At 40.0% G+C, this 18,495-nt stretch overlaps 2 protein-coding genes across 6 annotated transcripts; both read right to left on the bottom strand.

The window, feature by feature from the left end:
* Positions 1-1,982: 1,982 nt before the first annotated feature.
* Positions 1,983-6,071, bottom strand: zbtb26 (zinc finger and BTB domain containing 26). 3 transcript variants are annotated; one of them, XM_034691154.1, is made up of 2 exons: positions 5,963-6,071; positions 1,983-4,080 (listed from the first exon to the last, which is right to left on the bottom strand). In XM_034691154.1, exon 2 carries the CDS (start codon positions 4,072-4,074, stop codon positions 2,767-2,769), a length of 1,308 nt encoding a protein of 435 aa, XP_034547045.1. In that variant the 5' UTR covers positions 4,075-4,080; positions 5,963-6,071; the 3' UTR covers positions 1,983-2,766. The 3 variants fall into 3 exon arrangements, with proteins under 3 accessions (XP_034547045.1, XP_034547046.1, XP_034547044.1); XM_034691155.1 differs by lacking the exon at positions 5,963-6,071 and adding an exon at positions 5,844-5,956; XM_034691153.1 differs by lacking the exon at positions 5,963-6,071 and adding an exon at positions 5,806-5,908.
* A 1,309-nt stretch (positions 6,072-7,380) lies between these two features.
* On the bottom strand, positions 7,381-18,017 carry susd1 (sushi domain containing 1). Of its 3 annotated transcripts, none has more exons than XM_034693068.1 (19): positions 17,890-18,017; positions 17,636-17,773; positions 16,536-16,691; positions 16,128-16,280; positions 15,545-15,724; positions 13,562-13,741; positions 13,232-13,408; positions 11,745-11,924; positions 11,483-11,662; positions 11,099-11,278; positions 10,495-10,674; positions 9,920-10,084; positions 9,654-9,748; positions 9,260-9,446; positions 8,636-8,729; positions 8,280-8,535; positions 8,154-8,193; positions 7,903-7,996; positions 7,381-7,693 (listed from the first exon to the last, which is right to left on the bottom strand). In XM_034693068.1, the coding sequence occupies exons 1-19, from the start codon at positions 17,942-17,944 to the stop codon at positions 7,675-7,677; spliced, it is 2,709 nt and encodes a 902-aa protein (XP_034548959.1). In that variant the 5' UTR covers positions 17,945-18,017; the 3' UTR covers positions 7,381-7,674. The 3 variants fall into 3 exon arrangements, with proteins under 3 accessions (XP_034548959.1, XP_034548960.1, XP_034548961.1); XM_034693069.1 differs by having other exon boundaries at positions 13,232-13,313; positions 13,562-13,683; XM_034693070.1 differs by lacking the exon at positions 10,495-10,674.
* Between the last annotated feature and the right edge of the window lie 478 nt (positions 18,018-18,495).

Genomic DNA, 18,495 nt, shown 5'->3' with positions numbered 1-18,495 from the left:
GCTGCAGCACACACCAACGATGGACTCAGTGGGATAACAACTAGAGGATAAGGCTGACCTTATTCAAATCATGTCATTCAAATCAGACTCACTGTATGGACATCAGGTTTTCCATCAGCTGTACTTACACTGTTATGCTGAAGTGTTAACTAACCATGGACGACATTGTGCAAATAATATTCAGGTTTGTTTATATATATATATATATATTTTTACCATAATATACGTAGCAGGTCAGATATGATTCAGTGCAAAAAGCTGGTCTGTTTCACACTCATTGAAAAAGAAGATAAACCATGAGATAACTATCCCTGCAGCAGATATTATTTGTGAGGTGTTGAAATGAGTGTAGGATAAAGGAATGCATGTTTCAGTAGTCGTCTCTTTCATTCCTTAGATAACAGAATCATAGCTCATATGTCAGTGTCGCCTTTCACATCACAATATAATGCTCATATCTGTAAAGGTATATGGAGGGAGAATAATCAATCTTTATCTTTATTTGTATAGAAGACGCTTTTACAAACGTAGCAGGTCTAGACCGTACTCTATGTTATATTATTAACAAAGACCCAACACCAAGACAGGATAAGACTTAATCTGATCTCATCTTAATCCACCATGAGAATTGCACCTCGCAGTATTTAGCAAGTTACAGCGGCAAAAACAAACGTCCTTTTGACAGGCAGAAATCTCGAGCAGGACCAGACTCATGTTAGACACACATCTGCCTTGCCCGAGTTGGGGTTGGAAAGAGGGATGGAGGAGAATAAGAGAGAAGAGAGCGATGATAGTGATGAGACGAGTAGTAGTAGCTGTTGCCACTGGAGTCCACCTCATCCGTATCAGCTGGAGTCTGGCATGTCCACAGCAGGAGGAACCTACAAGACAAGGGAGCTCAGGGACTATAGAAAGGTCTATGGTTAGTAACTTTAATGGGACAAGGAGAGTTAAAGTAAGTTAAGGGGGGGTTGGGGGTGAGATAGGATCCCAGTGTGTCAGTGTGCCTGTTCCCCTGGCAGTCTAGGCCTATAGCATCATAACTAAGAGCTGGTCCAAGCCTGAGCCAGCTCTAACTATAAGCTTTATCAAAAAGGAAAGTAATCTTAAAAATAGAGAGGGTGTGAATTAAGCTGTCACTTTCACAGACTGAAACCGTCATGCTCTTTCCAGTCATTCGCTGCTGTGGAGATACTCTGACTGTATACTACAGCAGCTAAATGACACATTGTTCAGCTCAATGACAGATTTACATGCCACTTGAAGATAGTGTGAACTTTAACTGATTAAAAAGCTTGTAAAAGCAAGCCTGCACTGTGTGGAAGGTGTCAACTGAACAGTTGTGCTTATCATTCTTCTGCATTGTAACTACGTTAATGTTTGCAAATCTAATTTCCAAATGTACTTGTATTATTTATTTTCAACATAATGTCATAACAGCCAAGCAGAATGTACATTGTGGATGTATGGGGCAAAGAAATGTTTCAGGTTATTAATGGCTGTTTATAGATTTATTTAGCATTAGTATAGTTAAGAAATTGTTGTGGTAAAGCATGTCAGAATTATAATTAGATTTGGTTGTTTAACATACTATTATAGTTTCTTTTTGATGAGAAGACACTGTCTCTTTAATATTGTGTGTGGCACAGACAGCGGGAGGAGTCAGTGGAATCTAGACTGGTTTGGAGTCACACATTTTTTTGACGTGTCTGTCTAGAATATTGTTTATTATCATGGAATCCTGCATCATCTGCTACATTTGTGGATTTGTGACACAGAAGGAACATCAAAATAAAGTTGTTTTAGTTTTTACAACATACAACGGCTCACAAGTGGATGATTGCTCTGGATGTAACAGGGAGGCACATGTAAGCCAGGACTTCCAGCTAGCAACGCAGTTTCATCACCTACAGTAAATGCACATTTATTATTCCATGATGATTGAAGTCTGATGTGCATGAAAAAAGAGACGATAAGAAGAGTTAAAAAGCTCTTTGATTTAAGAGTCAAGTGTTTAATTAGTAACACACACTGAAATCCATGAACACATGACAGATAGTCACTTTGGTCCAGAAGTACCTCAGATATAAGGTGTGTTTAAAAAAAGAGAAACAGCTCAGTTTACATGGACACTTTGGCATCCCAGCTTTCACCGGTTTAGCTTGCCTTCAATAAAATATTCTCCACCCCACCCTCTTTCAAGTTTCTCTTATGAAGTTCATGACGTCATATTCACACATGGAGGAAAAAAGGCTACAGTTGATTGTATACATAACATACAAATGAATATCATATATGTATATATTTATATATATATCCAATACATTATGTTGCAATGGGTTTTTTTTTTACTCAGACAACGCAGACACAAAGACATGTCGATTCAATATAAAACTATTGATATACAGTCATTATGTTTCAGTGCTGAATATTCAAGTACAGTATGAAGGCTTCTAGAATGTATTGTAGCACAAGAATGAAGATAGTCCACAGTAATGAAGCTACAGTGAAATGTAGATCAGAAAAACTTTTTCATGTTCACCACATAGACCCAGCAGGATGAGGCAGCGACACCGGCCATTGTGTTCACTCACTCGCTCATCTTAGACGATGATCGGCTTATTATACAAAAGGTAACAGTCTCTATGCTCCAGCTTCACTTTCAAGAGGACTTATGGGAGTCATGTCTGATCTGAAAAGAAGTTTGCATCACAGCCGTTTAAATAACAAAAGGCCTCGAACATAGCTACAGAGAGGTCCACGTGTTTATATTCGGCCAAAATCAAAGTCAACCCCTCCGTCATGCAGGTTGCCTTCGTTGGCGTTGTCAAAGCTGTTCTTACCGTGGATCTGTTTGAGGTGTTTACGGAGAACTGGTTTGTGAGCGAAAACCATGTCACAGTAGTTGCAGCGGTGTGGTTTGTCCCCACTGTGCAGGTTTAGGTGATCCAGTAAGGAGCACTTTTGGGTGAAGGTTTTACCACAGATTTTACACTGGAAGGGCTTGATGCCAGCGTGGACGCGCATGTGTCTGTGCAGGTTCCCTTTCTGCGTGAAGGTCTTTCCACACAGGAGGCACATGAACAGCTTGTGCATCTTGAGGTGGTTGGCGTAGTTCTCCAGCTGGCGAAACACACGGGAACACTTTGGGCACTGGTGGTACCACTGGAGAGGTTTGTCATAGTTTCTCTGGTGCCCGATGTGTTTATCTGAAGGAGGGGAAGAAGGAGGGGGGCTGAGCGGGTATCCAGACACACCAGGTGGAACTGTCATCTCACTGCCTCGACTATCCACAGTGGAGTTGATGAGGGAGTGCTGGGGCTCAGGAGAGTGGAGGGCAGCAGGTGGGCTGGTGGGAAAGTGACCAGTGATGGAGTTCTCTGCTGTGTCAGACACAGACTCGACTTTTACGATAGTGATGTCGCTCTCTGTGACACTCTGCCTCGGACGACTGCTTAATATCTGAGGAGGTGAATCAGGCTGTATGATTACATCATCATCATCGTCATCATCATCATCGTCATCAATATTGTTGTCATCCTCCACCTGCTCTACCTCTTCATCCTCCTGATGGACAGTTCGCACCTCAGAGGGTTCTTGCTCTCTCTGGGTCTGTGAGGATAGACCTTCCTCACTTTTATCACTCCTCAGGTCCACATCCACCTCTAATGGGCGTGAAGGCAGAGGTTTGATAAACTTGCTGAGAGCTTGAGTGCATTGCTCCACGATGTGGCCCATTTGGAGGAAGCTGGCAACAGTCAGGTAATGCACCAGCTCCAGCTCAGGGAACTCCAGCTGGCCCGAGTAGCAGGACAGCAGCAGCTGCCGACCAACTTCTGCCTCCTGGATCATAGAGATCTGAACCTCCCTGGAGTCCTGCTGCAGGATGAACTGGTCCCTCAGGAAAGAGGAGCCGGCAGCAAACACCACCTTGTGACCAGGCACCTCCAGCTGGTTGATACGCACAGTGACATCGCAGAAGCGTCTCTGATGTCGCAAGAGGTTCATTTTCTGCAACATCGAGTCCCCAAATGTGGTGAAGCGGAACTGTAGGATCACCTGGTTCTGGGCCATGGTGGACTGAGGACACACAAAACAGAGTACCTAATGAGGATAATGTATCAAATGTCATGTTCATAAACAAACTTGAATAGTTTGTATCTACTCTCTAAGCAACACAGAGAGACTAATGGACCCTTTTATTACCAGCAGGCTAGACTACAGTAATGCTCTCCTTTCTGCTCTTCCAAAGAACACAATAAACAAACTGCATTTACTACAAAATGTAGCAGCACAAGTTTTAACGAAGACCAGAAGGAGAGCACACATTACGCTTGTTTTAAAATCTTTACATTGGCTGCCTGTTTCTTTTCATATTGATTTTAAAATATTTTACTAGTTTTTAAGGCACCGCTGCATGGCCTCGCACCAGACTACATATCAGAGATGCTCTTAGTGTACAAACGCTGAGTAACTGCATCAAACAAATCAATGACAAAATGTTCAAACCAAGCCAGAAACCTTGGTGTAATCATAGACTCAGACCTTAATTTCAGCAGCCGCATTAAGACCATCACAAAGTCTGCCTACTATCACCTTAAGAATATATCAAGGATTAAAGGAATTATGTCTCAGCAGGATGCAGAAAAACTGGTCCATGCATTTATCTTTAGCAGACTAGGCTACTGTAACGGTGTCTTTACAGGACTCCCTAAAAAGTCCATCAGATGTCTGCAGCTCATACAGAATGCTGCTGCTCAAGTCCTAACAAGGACCAAAAAAGTAGACCACATCACTCCAGTTCTTAGATCCCTACACTGGCTTCCTGTCTGTCGGAGAATATAATTTAAAATCCTGCACTGAGGTCATCAGGTACTGGTCTGCTTTCAGTCCCGGGAGTCAGAACGAAACATGGTGAAGCAGCGTTTAGTCATTATGCACCACATATCTGGAACACACTCCCTGAAAGCTGTAGGTTCACTCAAAACCAAGACTTTTTTATTTGCCACTGACTTCCTATTTTAGCTTATTTTAACTCATTTTAAATGCAAATTTTGATTTTATTATTAATATATTTCTAATTTTCCTTTTCTTTTCTGTGTTTTATTGTATTTGTCATTTTAATTGTGTTCTTTTATGATTGTCTGAATGTTTCCAATGCTTTTAATGTTTTAATGTAAAGCACATTGAGTTGCCCTCGTGTATGAAATGTGCTATACAAATAAAGCTGCCTTGATTGATTGATTGATTGATTAATTGATACTATGTAGTGTTGTAATAACACAGGCAGTGTTCTCCTGCATTAATACTTGATTATGTCTGCTGCTGCTTTTCCTCATTTTAATAATATAATCTAATAATTGAGGGCTAATTTATTTAAGCACCTGATAATGAGTCAATAGAGATCTTCATCATTATCTTCATTATGATGATTAAACTGCCACATGAACACGGGCGAGCCTTTAACCTGGACGGTGTTCACAGCTAGCATGCTAACTGGGAGTCACAGCTGCTGTAACCGAGAACAGATGAGCCTCTGCCGGGTAGGGAAAGCTGAAAGTCGAGTGACATTAAGTGGTAAAATGTGTGCAAAGACTCCACTAGTAATAATAATAAAGTTGGTGTATAAAAATGTAAAACTGATGTTCACTGTAGAGAAAGTAGCTTCGGTTCACAGCCTGTGTTATTGTTAGCTTAGCAGTCAGCACCCATGCATTAGCTTTCATTAGAGGACGATAGAAACCCTTTGTTGTAATCTTCGACTTACAGGAAGACAACAGAGTCAAACTATCCTGAAACACTCACTATGCTCAACATTAGAGGGAAATATGTAAACAACAAACCGCGTCACGTCTCCCACTGGCCTACTCTTCAACACTGAGCTGATAACTGTCTGTCTCATAGCATGTAGCTCTAGCTAGATAACTGTTTCATTCTTTGCACAGTAAAACGAGTTGTGCACCTTTTAACACTTGGAAAGAAATCCCTCAAAGGTGGGTTTTCATCGGTACTGGTCTGTAGTGTGTTTGTCCGGGTATTATGGTGGAGCTGCTCCGGATGTACAATCTTATTAAAGGGCCAGTCCAAAAAATATATATATACAGTATATACCTCCCCATCAAGCAGCAACTTCCGGTCCAATGCGGAAGTGCTAACAACTGCAGTTCACCGAGGATCCGCTTGAGGCTTGCTCATAGGGCTGGCTACAGAAACACCGGAAACCACATACACACCAATTCAAACAAGCCGATCTTTACAGCTGGAACAAACATGTTTACAGCAAGCGGCAACCTCCGGTCTCAAATGATGAAGCCCATGCGGACGTGTTATAAACATAGACTGTAAATAAAAATGGCCAGCGTTGCTCCGCCTCTTCCCGTTGTACGGTTCTGAAGCCAAAAAATCCCTCTCCTGGGCGCAGCCATTGTGCAGCCAGAGCCTGGGAAGCCGCTGTAACAAGCTCTGCCCTACATCATAACGTCACAAGACGCTGTGTGTCCTTTGAAGTTTCCCTCTACGGCGGCTGGGAATCAAAGGAAACCCGGAAGTAAAACCCCGTTTTTTAACTCTAAGAACTAACGAAAAAGAAACTTTTCAGAAAAAAGATGCCTTGAACACAAAACAGTCAGATACTAACTACATACAACCACAGCATACGGATGGGAGAAACATTTGTACCACGTGTATTTATTTTTTAAAGTTTGACTGCTCCCCCATTCAAATGAATGGGGGAGACGGATTTTTTGACCTATACTGCAGCCAGCCACCAGGGGGCAGTCACACTGCTGAAAGCCTCACCACCAGGGCCGTATCTGGCACGCTTCGTTATAAACTGCAATACATCGAGAATCCGCTTGAGGCTGGCTGCAGAAACAACAGAAACCACATAGACATGAATGGGAAAAAGACGATCTTTGTTGCATTAATAAACATGTTTACAGCCTGGTTCAAAAAATGGCTTGGCCCTACGTAGCTAATTTCTCTAATGGCACACACTGTACAAGGGGTTGAATTTTTTTCTAACGTGACGGTTCAGAAGATATTAAGATTTCAAGTTTTTGCCCAAATAAGGATATAACTGACGTGACTCCCGGTCAGGAACACATAGCTGTTGGCTAGGAGGCTCACACTACATCACACTCTGCCTGGTTGAGTTTCCGCATTTCCAATATGGCTGCCGCCGTCGATTGGCTTCAAAACAGCGCTCAGGAACAGATGGGTGACGTTACGGATACTACGTCCATATTTTATACAGTCTATGCTACCCATCTCTTCAAATTCTAACAAGAGAGAATCAGTGCAACTTTATAAAATGTAAAGAAAATTCTTGATTTTAACACGATCAGGCCTGTAGACATCAAAAATGTCCCCAAGTGAAAATAGGCCTCATTACTTTATTTTAAGTGTTTACAAATCATAAAGGTTTTTGAACTGTAACCTAATACACTACAGTCATTTCAGAAATGACTGCAGTTTTTACATCCAATTACAATTCAGTACACATTCGAACATTTCTAAGAAGTGTTTATTTTAAGTGTTTCTTACAAAATGTACAAATATGCAGTAAAGCAAATTTAATTTTCAATAAATTTGAATAATAATAACAAACAAAAGACAAACAAAAGACAAACAAACAAACAAAAGAAAAGGTCATCAGCAGTCGTCCAATGAGTGTTATTTCTTCTTTAAAAACCTGTAAAAGAAGTACAGTAATCAGCATTACCAAGTTCTTTGCAGTGTTCACCTGACCATCAAGCCTACTTCTTTGTCTATAAACAGTAGGATGAATGTAGTGAGTGAAAATGTAATTAAAGAAAATATAACAGTGATGGATCAATGTTGTTTCACACATTATCTAACAACACTCACAGGATAATACATGTTCTATTTAGTATTCCATACCAGATTAAACTGTATCCTCCCAAAATGATCAAGGCAATGGTGCCTACTGTTGCAGCAGCAGACAGAGCAGAAACCTGCACAGCATAGGATGTACCTGGAACATTAAAATGTTGTGTAAGTAAATGCAGACCTTTCTTTATCACATTTCGCATTTCATGGTTAATTGCTCTCCCCTTCTTGCATTATTTCAAAGTGTATAAAATACAATTGTCAATATTTTAGTAATCTGAGTATTTTTCTAAGTACATTACCTCCTACTTTAGCCCACATGACACAGGTACTTTTTAAAGCCTGAGAGAGAAAACATTCAAGTTCTTAAACACTTACATTAAGTCCAGTGCATTTTTTAATTACACACGTATAATAGCTCAACCCACCTTTTTCCACTGACTGACAGCGCGCAAGATGATATAATAATTTCTGCCGTTCTCCAGTGGTGCATTGAAGAAGCCGCCGTACTGGAGTCCATCCCCTACAGTAAAGGTCATCTCTGTCCCAACATGTCTGACATCAATCTGGGCAGTGATGTACTCTGTCGAGGGCTTGTTTTTCTTTAAGGAGTGTAAGCTCGCAGGAGAGGAGCAGTCAAACAGCATACTCCCCTCTACATGAAGCACAAACACCTGGTACAAACTGTTGAAACAGGACAAGAGAAATCATTCACTTGCATGGACATGTCTTTTTTTTTAAGATACATTATGATCACATTGTTTCTTGCTCTCTTGATTGCTACCTTATAGGGTCAAGTGTGTTGTGTGACCTTTGTAGCCTCAAAGTTGGCATAGGAGTCTGAAACTCTTGGAAGCAGACAATAGGTGCTGGAGGCTCTGTCAATTGTGATTATAGTGAGTATGCAATGAAGATAAAAAATGTGTATTATCATAACAGATTAACATATTTACAGACACTGGTACGCAGTAAAAATTAAAATCTTGGATAGTGTATTTCTCTCCTTTTGAAAAAATATCTTATTTCGCGGAATATCAGCCACATTTTTGTTACAAGTCCAGATAGAAAACTTATTTCAACATATGACAAACAAAAAATAAGAACTGAATTGCTTCTGCCAGTGCAGTAATACATTTATTTATTAAGTTTCTTTAAATTCTAAATTATTCTTAAAATCTTCTTACTGTGCTGGAAACATTTTTATACTTATTGAAAGTAATTCAGATAATTCAATTTAGCTTGTAGTATTCAACTCAAACATGGACTTTTCACGTAAATGTGTCCAATATCAAGTGTAATGGGATATTTTTCACTAGCAATGAGATAAAATACAGTTGCTAAGACGTGAATTTTTAAAGTGTATTGACAGTTGACAATGTATGTAGACAGACACTGGGTTGAGTGATACCTGGCAAACTGGTGCTAGTGGTGAGGGTGGCTGTGAATCCAGCAGAGACTGCACTGATTGAGATGCTGTAGTTAGTGAACGGGAGCAGGTTCAGACAGAGTTCCAGCTGGTCAGACTTGGATCTCATAAACTGCTTTCTTTGATCATGAAAGGACCTCTGGTAGTCTCTGGATCCAACATATGTCACCTGGGACGATAACATCAAATATGGGATTGATCAGGGTCTCAAAAGAGAAAGATTACATTTAGAAAAAGAGCATTATTGTATTTGCATGGACACACTTGCATTTCACCTGAGAATACAAATCTACTTTTATGCCAGCAAATAAAAAAGAATGGTAAAAGCTGCGATGTCTCACAGAATGATTAAACTTGGGATGAAATCATGTGTTACCTTGTAAACTTCTGTGTCCTCATCATACTTCTCTGCTTTCCAGTGCAGACACTTTTCATTGATGACGATTAGGTGATTGACAGGTGGCTTTATTTCTTTATGTGATATGGGAATAAAGAGACAGTCACGTCACTTAAATCACTACAAAACATGTCCATTACGCAAAACAAGCAACATACCTTTCAAAATACATTTGATTCTGTGGGGCATTGAATTATTGTACATGTTCCTAGGTGGGATAAGTTAACTCCTATGTTCTTACTCACCTATACATTTCAATGAAGCCATCTCCCAAACCCCAGAGCTTCCACACACTGAGACGTTGCTGCCCCTCCAGCTGTGATATCCATCCACACAGCGGTGGATCACAACACTCCTGTTATGCCACTCCACCTCTGAGTTCTCAAGGAGGGGCATCGGGCCACATTTAGCTACACAAGAAAAGAAAAGAAAACAGCACTCATTGTTATCCTACTAACTGAATGTTGAGCTTTATCAGCACTGATTATACACAGTTTATTTCATACATATCTATGACCGCAGTGCCTTCCATCTGTACAGTCTCAAAATTATAAATCACGTCAGTTTTTATCAAGATTCAACCCACAAAGGATGGACCCACATATATACACATACAGCATATTTAATGTTAAAGTAACAAAACCTGATTATTCTCTTCAATGTATTCAACCCTGCATAGGAACAAACAGTCCATGCACACACATATGTGAGGATCTATGCTCGAACAGAAAGTCAAACTACAAAATCACTCATTGTCACTTTAATAATGACTTCCACAGTTTAATAGTCAATCATGAATGTAGAGATGTTATAGTAATACCTTTGCACTCTACAGATACCTTCCCCCAATCTCCTGATAGTAAACATGTTGAAATATTATTTCCACTGTCCTGATAAAATCCATCCATGCACTCATACAGCACCACACTGCCCGGTCTACTGATGCCATTCCACAGGAGGTTAGTATGGGGGAGGTTTAGTGGGGGACCACAGCTTACATCTGCACACAGACATTAATTAGCACAGCAAAATAAGCACAGTACAATCCTCAATGAGAGCATGACAAAAAATGAACATGAGTAGCCCAGAGTTAAGTGATGAGATACAATCATTTTTGCTTTCTTGCCTGGAGAAGTAAATCGTAATGGCCAGCAGCTCAGAAGCTAAGCATCAAGACTTGAAATGTGAAACAGCAGAGGAAACTAATGTACTAATCCATGTCCAGTTACAGAACATGGAGTCCTACTGTACTTCAATAAGTCACCAGGCAATGTCCATGACCAACACAGTATTAGAAAAATAAATGAAAAAGTCTATCATCTATCTATCTGCAAAAAGTGTAAAAAAAAAAACGTGCATTTGTGTTTCCCAAATTGCCCCAAGTTCAGAGATTTGAACAGTATATCAGTAATTAATCAATGCACCTTCACACCACATATCAATATCCTCCCACAGTCCATCCACTCCACATACTGAGGAGTTCCTCTGGCCCCTGGTGTGATATCCTTCCTCACATTGGTAAAGAACCACACTGCTGAGATGTGATGTGCCATCCCAGAGCATTTTTGTGTGAGGTTTAAAAGCAGGCTTTTGACAACTGATTTCTATAACAGAAAGACAACATGTCATTGTCAGTCAAAATCATTGAACCAGTACCTACATATAATTCACCCAACTTGAAAACAATTATTAGGGGAGATCTACAAATTTCAATCACAGCATTCAAATGTCAACATTCAAGAGGACTTCATTGTTGATTTTATTTTAAGAAGGTAAGCACTCTTATTGAGACCAATGTAAAAACTCACCTTGACAGAGCAGAGAGGCTTCTTTCCATTCTCCATCAGCAGTGCAAACGGACACATTTCCTTCTCCCACATTGTGATATCCAGAGTTACACTGATAAACAGCCTGCGAGCCCACAGTGGAGGTATTATCCCACAGCATGACTGAATGAGGAATGAGTGTGGGTACACCACAGTCAATTTCTATAAAGATGGAGACTGCATTAATATATTGGGATGCAACAGTTGTGAAAAGTCTTGAGCAGTTGTTGTTTTGAGTCATTACCTGTGCATGAGATATCTGGCACTGTCCAGTGACCTTCAATAGTGCAGAACGATATATTGTTCCCTTGACTGTGATAAAATCCTGTTTTACAGAAGTAAGCCACTGTGCTGCCAGGGGTAGAGGTGCCATTCCACACATGCCCAGTGTGAGGCAGTGTAGGAGGAACCCCACACAATATCTCTGTTTCAGGAAATGATACACACAAGTGTTTACACAGAACAGAGAAAAAAACATAAAACATGTTGACAGCATGAATTACTCAGGATTTCTCAGCATTTAAACAAGACTGGCACTTCTGCACAGCCGACTACAGCTACACAGGGGATTTATTTTGTGTTGATCTCAGCTCAATATGGGAAAGCACAGGTTAAGGCTGTTTTCAAAACTGCTGGCTACTTACTACCTACAAGTGTAGTATGCAGTATGTACTACATACTGCGTCTGAAGGTAGTATGTAGTATGACTGTTCTGTTGGGTCTGTTTTCTAGGATGCTGGGTCAGGCGTTGCCGGATGTCCGGTTTCAGAAAGCAGAAGTAGACAACAGCCAAGCTAATAGTGAAATCTCTTTTTTAGCATCCACTTATAATTAAAAAAATTAAGAAGTGGTTTATATGGAAATTAGTCATTTTCACAACACCTAAAAGCTGAGTGCCCCCCTTCAAAAAAGAAGAAGCGAGACGTTAAAAAAGAAGGACAAATAAAAAGGCGCAACGTTAGCTCTGTGCATTGTGGGAAACAAACTGCACACTACAAACTGAATTTTGGCCAAATCAGTATGTACTATTATTATAGTTGGTGGTTTTGAAAACTAATCAGCCAGTAGCGTGAAAAGGCCTGTGTGGATGTAGAGTGGTGATGTTTTTGTGGACCATTTAAATTAGACCTAATAAATATATTTTATTTTTAAGAGGAAAACATGTTTCAATTGTCACAATGGGGAACAACGTAGTGCAGAATATTTATAAAATGAATGAACAAAACAACAAAAATACAAACGCTATAACAAAAACTTACTTAAATGTCCAAAATCCCAAACTGTTCACAAGAAAACATGATAACCACCGGTATAACAACACACAGGGAAACACTGGAAAAGATGTACAGAGAGACATTCACAACAAACTGACACAGAAGGGAAAAAACAGACTAAATACTGACAGGGCCAATCAGACGCAGGTGAGACAATGAGACACAGGTGGAACTTATCAAGGTGCAATCAAACTGGAGGGAAACACAAGTGCAGGACGTACAACTAAACCAGACACACAGGGAGTAAAAGCTACAAAATAAAACAGGAAACACGTTTAACTAGAATCACACACTCAAGGATCACAAAGAAACATAGAACCAATACAGAACATAAAAACAGGTAAATGCAGGGTAAATCTACAAATTAAAACTGGAAACCAAAGACAGAATACAACAAAGTAAATACAACACAAAACAAAAGCTCCTCATGACTTCAATCATTTGATGCTTCTGTTACCTTGGCATGACAAAGCTGGTTGTGTCCACTGACCATTGTCCATACAGATGGATATATATACTCCTTTGGTCTGAAAGCCCTCCTTACAAAAATATAGCACAATGTTGCCAGGGGTTGAATTACTGTTCCACACATAGTTAGTGGATTCAATTATAGGAGGGTTTCCACACATGGTCTCTATAAGGAATAATATGTTACAAACATGTAAAGCAGAAACCAGGAATACACTTAATTTACTTCAGAGTTAAACGTGCAATAAGACAAAGTTACTGAATATCTCAGTTTGTTCTTTCTACATGCTTCAAGTGTTTGTTAAAGCAGGGACTGTACCTCGACAGAGCAAAGACGGTCTCTCCCACACTCCATCAGCTGTACACATCGATACATTGCTCTCTCCAACATTGTGATATCCAGAGTAACATTCATAAAGCACCTCAGTGCCCATCCTTGTACTGTTATTCCAAAGCATGTGAGAGTTAGGCAGGGCAGGCGGAGGGCCACAGTCAACATCTGAGAGCCAAAGCAATGACATGTACGGTGCATGAAACAGTATTAACTGGAAAAGCTCAAAAAACTCTCTCCTGGCAGTAAGTTTCATCATCTCTGTGCTCCTAGACTTGGTTTTAAAATCACTCATTTCCAGCACTGTGGAGGATTTATGTTATCAAGGCTCAAAGAACAAGTCTGTTATTTTTTGCGTCTGTCCTAAAACAACAGCATAGCTTTGAATTGTAAGGCTGCCTTTCTACCTGAGATTAAATACATATGTCTTATTCTCCTATTATCCTCAAATATTACTAACACATTTTTACCATGCGGTCAATCTGACCCAAGGGATATTTGCCTCCAGAAAATGATTTACGTAAAATTGTTGACAAACTTTTTGTGTTAAACACTTTTCATTTGTTGCATAAATAAATAACCCCTTGATAATGATACCTATCAGTGAGCTGACATGTCCTCTAGTGCCACCGTCAGGCCAAACTTAAATTAGAATTAATGTATCTTAAAAAGTTTTCATACAAATCTTCCCCAATTTACTGACAACATTAATGACCACAAGAGTATGAACCCTTCTTGGTTTTGGTGATGATATGACCTTTCCTGTAGAGCCACCATAAGGTCAAACTTTCAGTTAGGTCACCCACACAGATTGAGAGGTTTTACACAGCTAACACAGCTTGGGATCAAATTGACCCCAGAGGAACACAAATGTGTGCAATGTGTTCAGCACATTGAAAAAATATAGTCATGATAATTTTATGCTTCATAAGTTGTCCCCACCAAGTTAGGAAAAGTCATGAAATATGAAGCTAAACAAAAGAAGTCAACTATTATTTTTTGAATGGGGTCAAATTGACCCCAGGGATAATAGGAGGGTTACTCAGCTAAAGTTACTAATTATATTAAGGTGTCATTTATAAGCAGTTAAATGTTTAGCAAGACTCCCTGAGGATTGATACTGAGGCACAGCAACACTTTAGTAAACTGCTAATGTCCGTATGCTAACATGCTAACAATGACAGTGCTGTAATCTTGTGAGATTTGAGTGTAAGCATGCCATCAGTCACTGACCAGCACTCATCACTGAATACAGCTAGGGCTAAATGTCATTTGTTTTTCAGGTATTAGGACATTAATCCAAGTCGACCGAGAAGACACATTTGAATCTGAGTAGCCAGATAAACCTGAGGCAAATTGAATGTCTGTATTAAAGTTACTTGGGGTCTTTATAGGGCTGCTTTGGCTCAGGAGGGACACTGGTTGTGTCACAATGGGAAGGTTGGGGGTTTGATCCCCAGCTCCACATGCCGGCAAGTCCTTGGGCGAGACACTGCTCCCCGGTAGCGTAGCTAGCAACGTGTGAGTGCTTGTTAATGGGATTAGTTAACACTGATCAGCACTTTACATAGCATCCCCAGACATCAGTGTATGAATGTGCTGTGAATGGGTGAGTGTGACATGTAGTAGATTTACCATTTACCACTCTGTCTGTCTTGTAGTCTTTGAGATTTTTGGACACTGACCGATGTTGACATCCATAATGCATGTTAGAATCATAGCTTAAAATAAATATTGTTAACATTTATTATCACGATCTAATGCAGATAGATTTAAAATATGACCTATGACCTCTGTGTACTTTCAATTCAGCACATAAAGCCTCATCTGGACTGTGAATAGCAAAGAAATTGTAGTCCAGAGTCATAAAGTTCAGACTGACAACCTAGGAAAGAGCTTAAAAAGACACTGAGAGCTGTGTAAGGAGGCTGGTATATGTTTGTTTGTTTGTTTGTTTGTTTGATTTGTTACCTTCACAGACTGCAGTTGGTCCTATCCACCGTCCATCAGCTCCACACACAGAGCTGTTGTCTCCACTCCTCCACACAAAGCCTTCAGCACATTCAAACATGGCCATACTGCCGTATGTGGTCTGTGTGAGTGGCAGCAGCACCATGTCCTTCACTGACCCAGGTCGGCCACAGTCTACCACTGAGCGGGACAAAAACAAACTAAGAAACTAAACCTTTTCATTCACTCACCATCTGCAGAGATGAAACACTCGTGATCTGTCAACATTGAACCAGCCAGGTCCAAACGTCCACTACAGATATAAAGAGTTAAAATGGGGAACTTTTGTTTGACAGTATAACTCCAGATGCATCTTGGGAGGTCATTACTGCTGAAATAACACACATGAAACATCCAGTAGGAGGGTTCTCTGCAGGGTTTAAAAAGCCTAAAGAGTCAAAACGACTGCTTGTTGGTGCTCTGGATCACAACTTGAAATCTACTACACACTGATCAGTATGTTTGTAATGTCTTTATATCAATGCTGACTTAGTGAACATAATATGCCAACAATTGGGTTTAAATCTTAAATATTTAATTTTACCTTTGCAGAAAGCTTTGTTAATGCGAGGGTTGAAGGTCTTGGGTCCATTGTGGACTTGGTATCCCAGCTGGCAGCTGCATTCAAAACTTCCCACTAGATTTCTGCATACACCTCCGTCTCCACACAGGCCTGTGATGCTGCACTCGTCAATGTCTACACATAAAAAGGGAAACAGCACAAAACCTTTCATGGGTTCATCTTTCGTTTTAGCCTGTCCAGACTCTCTCCTTCTGAACTGTTTTATTGAGTCCAATGAAGCTTAGGCCTATTAGGTCTTTGTAGCAAAGTATTAAGCTTGTGACATAAGATCTTTACGTGTGCACTTGTGATAACATGTTATTAAATGAACTGCACTTTAAAACAAATTAAATAGCAAGTACATTAACAGCCTCTCCAGCTTGAACTCACCCTGGCAGCTGGTTCCATCATTGGGGATAAAGACGTCCAGGTTGTTAGAGGGGCTGTAGCCTGACAGGCAGGTACAGTAGTAGCTGCCGTATGTGTTGTGGCAGGTGGTGTGCGGCCCACAGATCTTACTAGCTCCAATCTGACACTCATCTTTGTCTGGAAGACAAATATTTACTAACCTTCAATAAAAAAGAAAGGCAGTTTAAGTCCTCAATGTTACTTACCCCCTCTTTGCTTTGGCAGCTACAAGTCATAGTGACCTATGAATGAGACGGTCTCACTCTGACTTTAATGATGCTCTGACTTCTCACTTAGTAAACTGAGATTACAAATTTTGAGGAGGGATGATAACTGTTTAATCCCATGGCTTCCTCTTGACTTTTGGGTTTAGTGCTAAAGAAGTTCATATATGTTAGCGTGTCAGCATTTAAAGCCTGCTGACATTGTCACTTTGGATATGTTTAAATGCAGACATTAGCTTTAAGCTACATGGTCAAACTATTGTGCCTAAGAACAGCCTAATAGAGCTGCTAGTATTTGTTATGGTTAAATTATATTGATACATATTTATATGAAGAGTTCATTTGCAAAAACAGACTCCGTTTTTATATATTTTCAAAAAAATATTTATTTTTAATATTTACATTTTTTGAGAAAGCTTTAATTAGTAATGTCAGTTTTACTTACTCAAAGCCACCCAACTTCAGTTGATTAATAATACCTAAAGCTAGTAATACAAAAAATATGCTTTGTGAAACAATTTAAAATAAATTAAAACTCAGTTATCTGTTTTTGCAAATGAACGCTTCATATATTTTATATATTATAAATGTGTAGAGTTTCTGTTACCAGTGGGTTATTCACACATAGTGAATGCAGAAATAAGCAATGAGACCAAACCAGAGGAATAATGTGAAAACCAAACCACTGAGGTGAAAGACACCAAAGAGTCACCACAGAGAAACTTTCCACATCACACACAGTGATTTGATCAGCTGTTGATGTGAAAGTATGCAGTAAGCGGTTCAACTCGGTCTGCAGTTCCTCATGAACCAATTCCTGAATTGAAAAAGATTAAGGTTTAGATTTTAAAGTCCTACCTTGACAGAAAGTTCTTCCATTTCCAACAAACCCGTACTTGCAGTTGCAAACTTTACCAGAGCCGTCTGACTTGTCGTCACATGTTGCGTTAACATGGCAGCTTGCACATACATCAAGAGTCTGGCCCTCTGCTAGCACTGATAATGACATAAAGAGAAATACATTTGTTAATATCTGCCCACTGACTTCATCATACATAAAGGCTGGAAACCCTTCTATAAAAGGTGCATGCTGTGATAATCATTTCTCTCACCTGCAGCGGCACAGAGGAGAAAAACCACGACCATTGTTCTGTTGGTCTCAACCATCCTCTCTGCAGTCTTCCTGTTGTTTCTTTCACTTCACCAAAAACTTAACTTCCCCTTTATCCATCTTCTTTTTTTTCATTTCTGTCTTCTGTCTTATTGGTTGTGATGACTCTGAGCAGTTTGATAACCTTTGAGAGGATGCAGTGAGAGGGTGAGCTGAGGTCACTCCGAGACCCTTTTCTCAATGGTCTTTTTGAGGCTGGTGGTTTTGTGGCTTCATCTGTCATCATCTGACATATTTACAGTTACATTCACAACTGTTGAAGATACACTCTGTGCTTACTCTGAGGAACTGCATACTCATGCTGCGGTCTAGATAACAGCTATATTTGGCATAACGAACCTGCTGGATGTCCTCTTACATCACTGTAACAGTTTGTACCAGGTGTTTCTTCAAGAGGATATAAACTGCATCACCTCAGAGTGTAAAATAAAACAGACAGGTGAGGTTCTTCAACATGCTTTCCTGAGGTGTTCATCAGGAACAATATTAAGGAATACTCCTACTACATTGTGTGTAGTGGGTTCTGAGGGGGTGTCTGTTGGCCTGC

This window comes from Notolabrus celidotus, chromosome 9, assembly GCF_009762535.1.
Source record: "Notolabrus celidotus isolate fNotCel1 chromosome 9, fNotCel1.pri, whole genome shotgun sequence".
NCBI classification, from domain to species: domain Eukaryota; kingdom Metazoa; phylum Chordata; class Actinopteri; order Labriformes; family Labridae; genus Notolabrus; species Notolabrus celidotus.
Note: the sequence above shows the minus strand (reverse complement) of the source record. Positions and strands in the feature narration are given on the sequence as shown.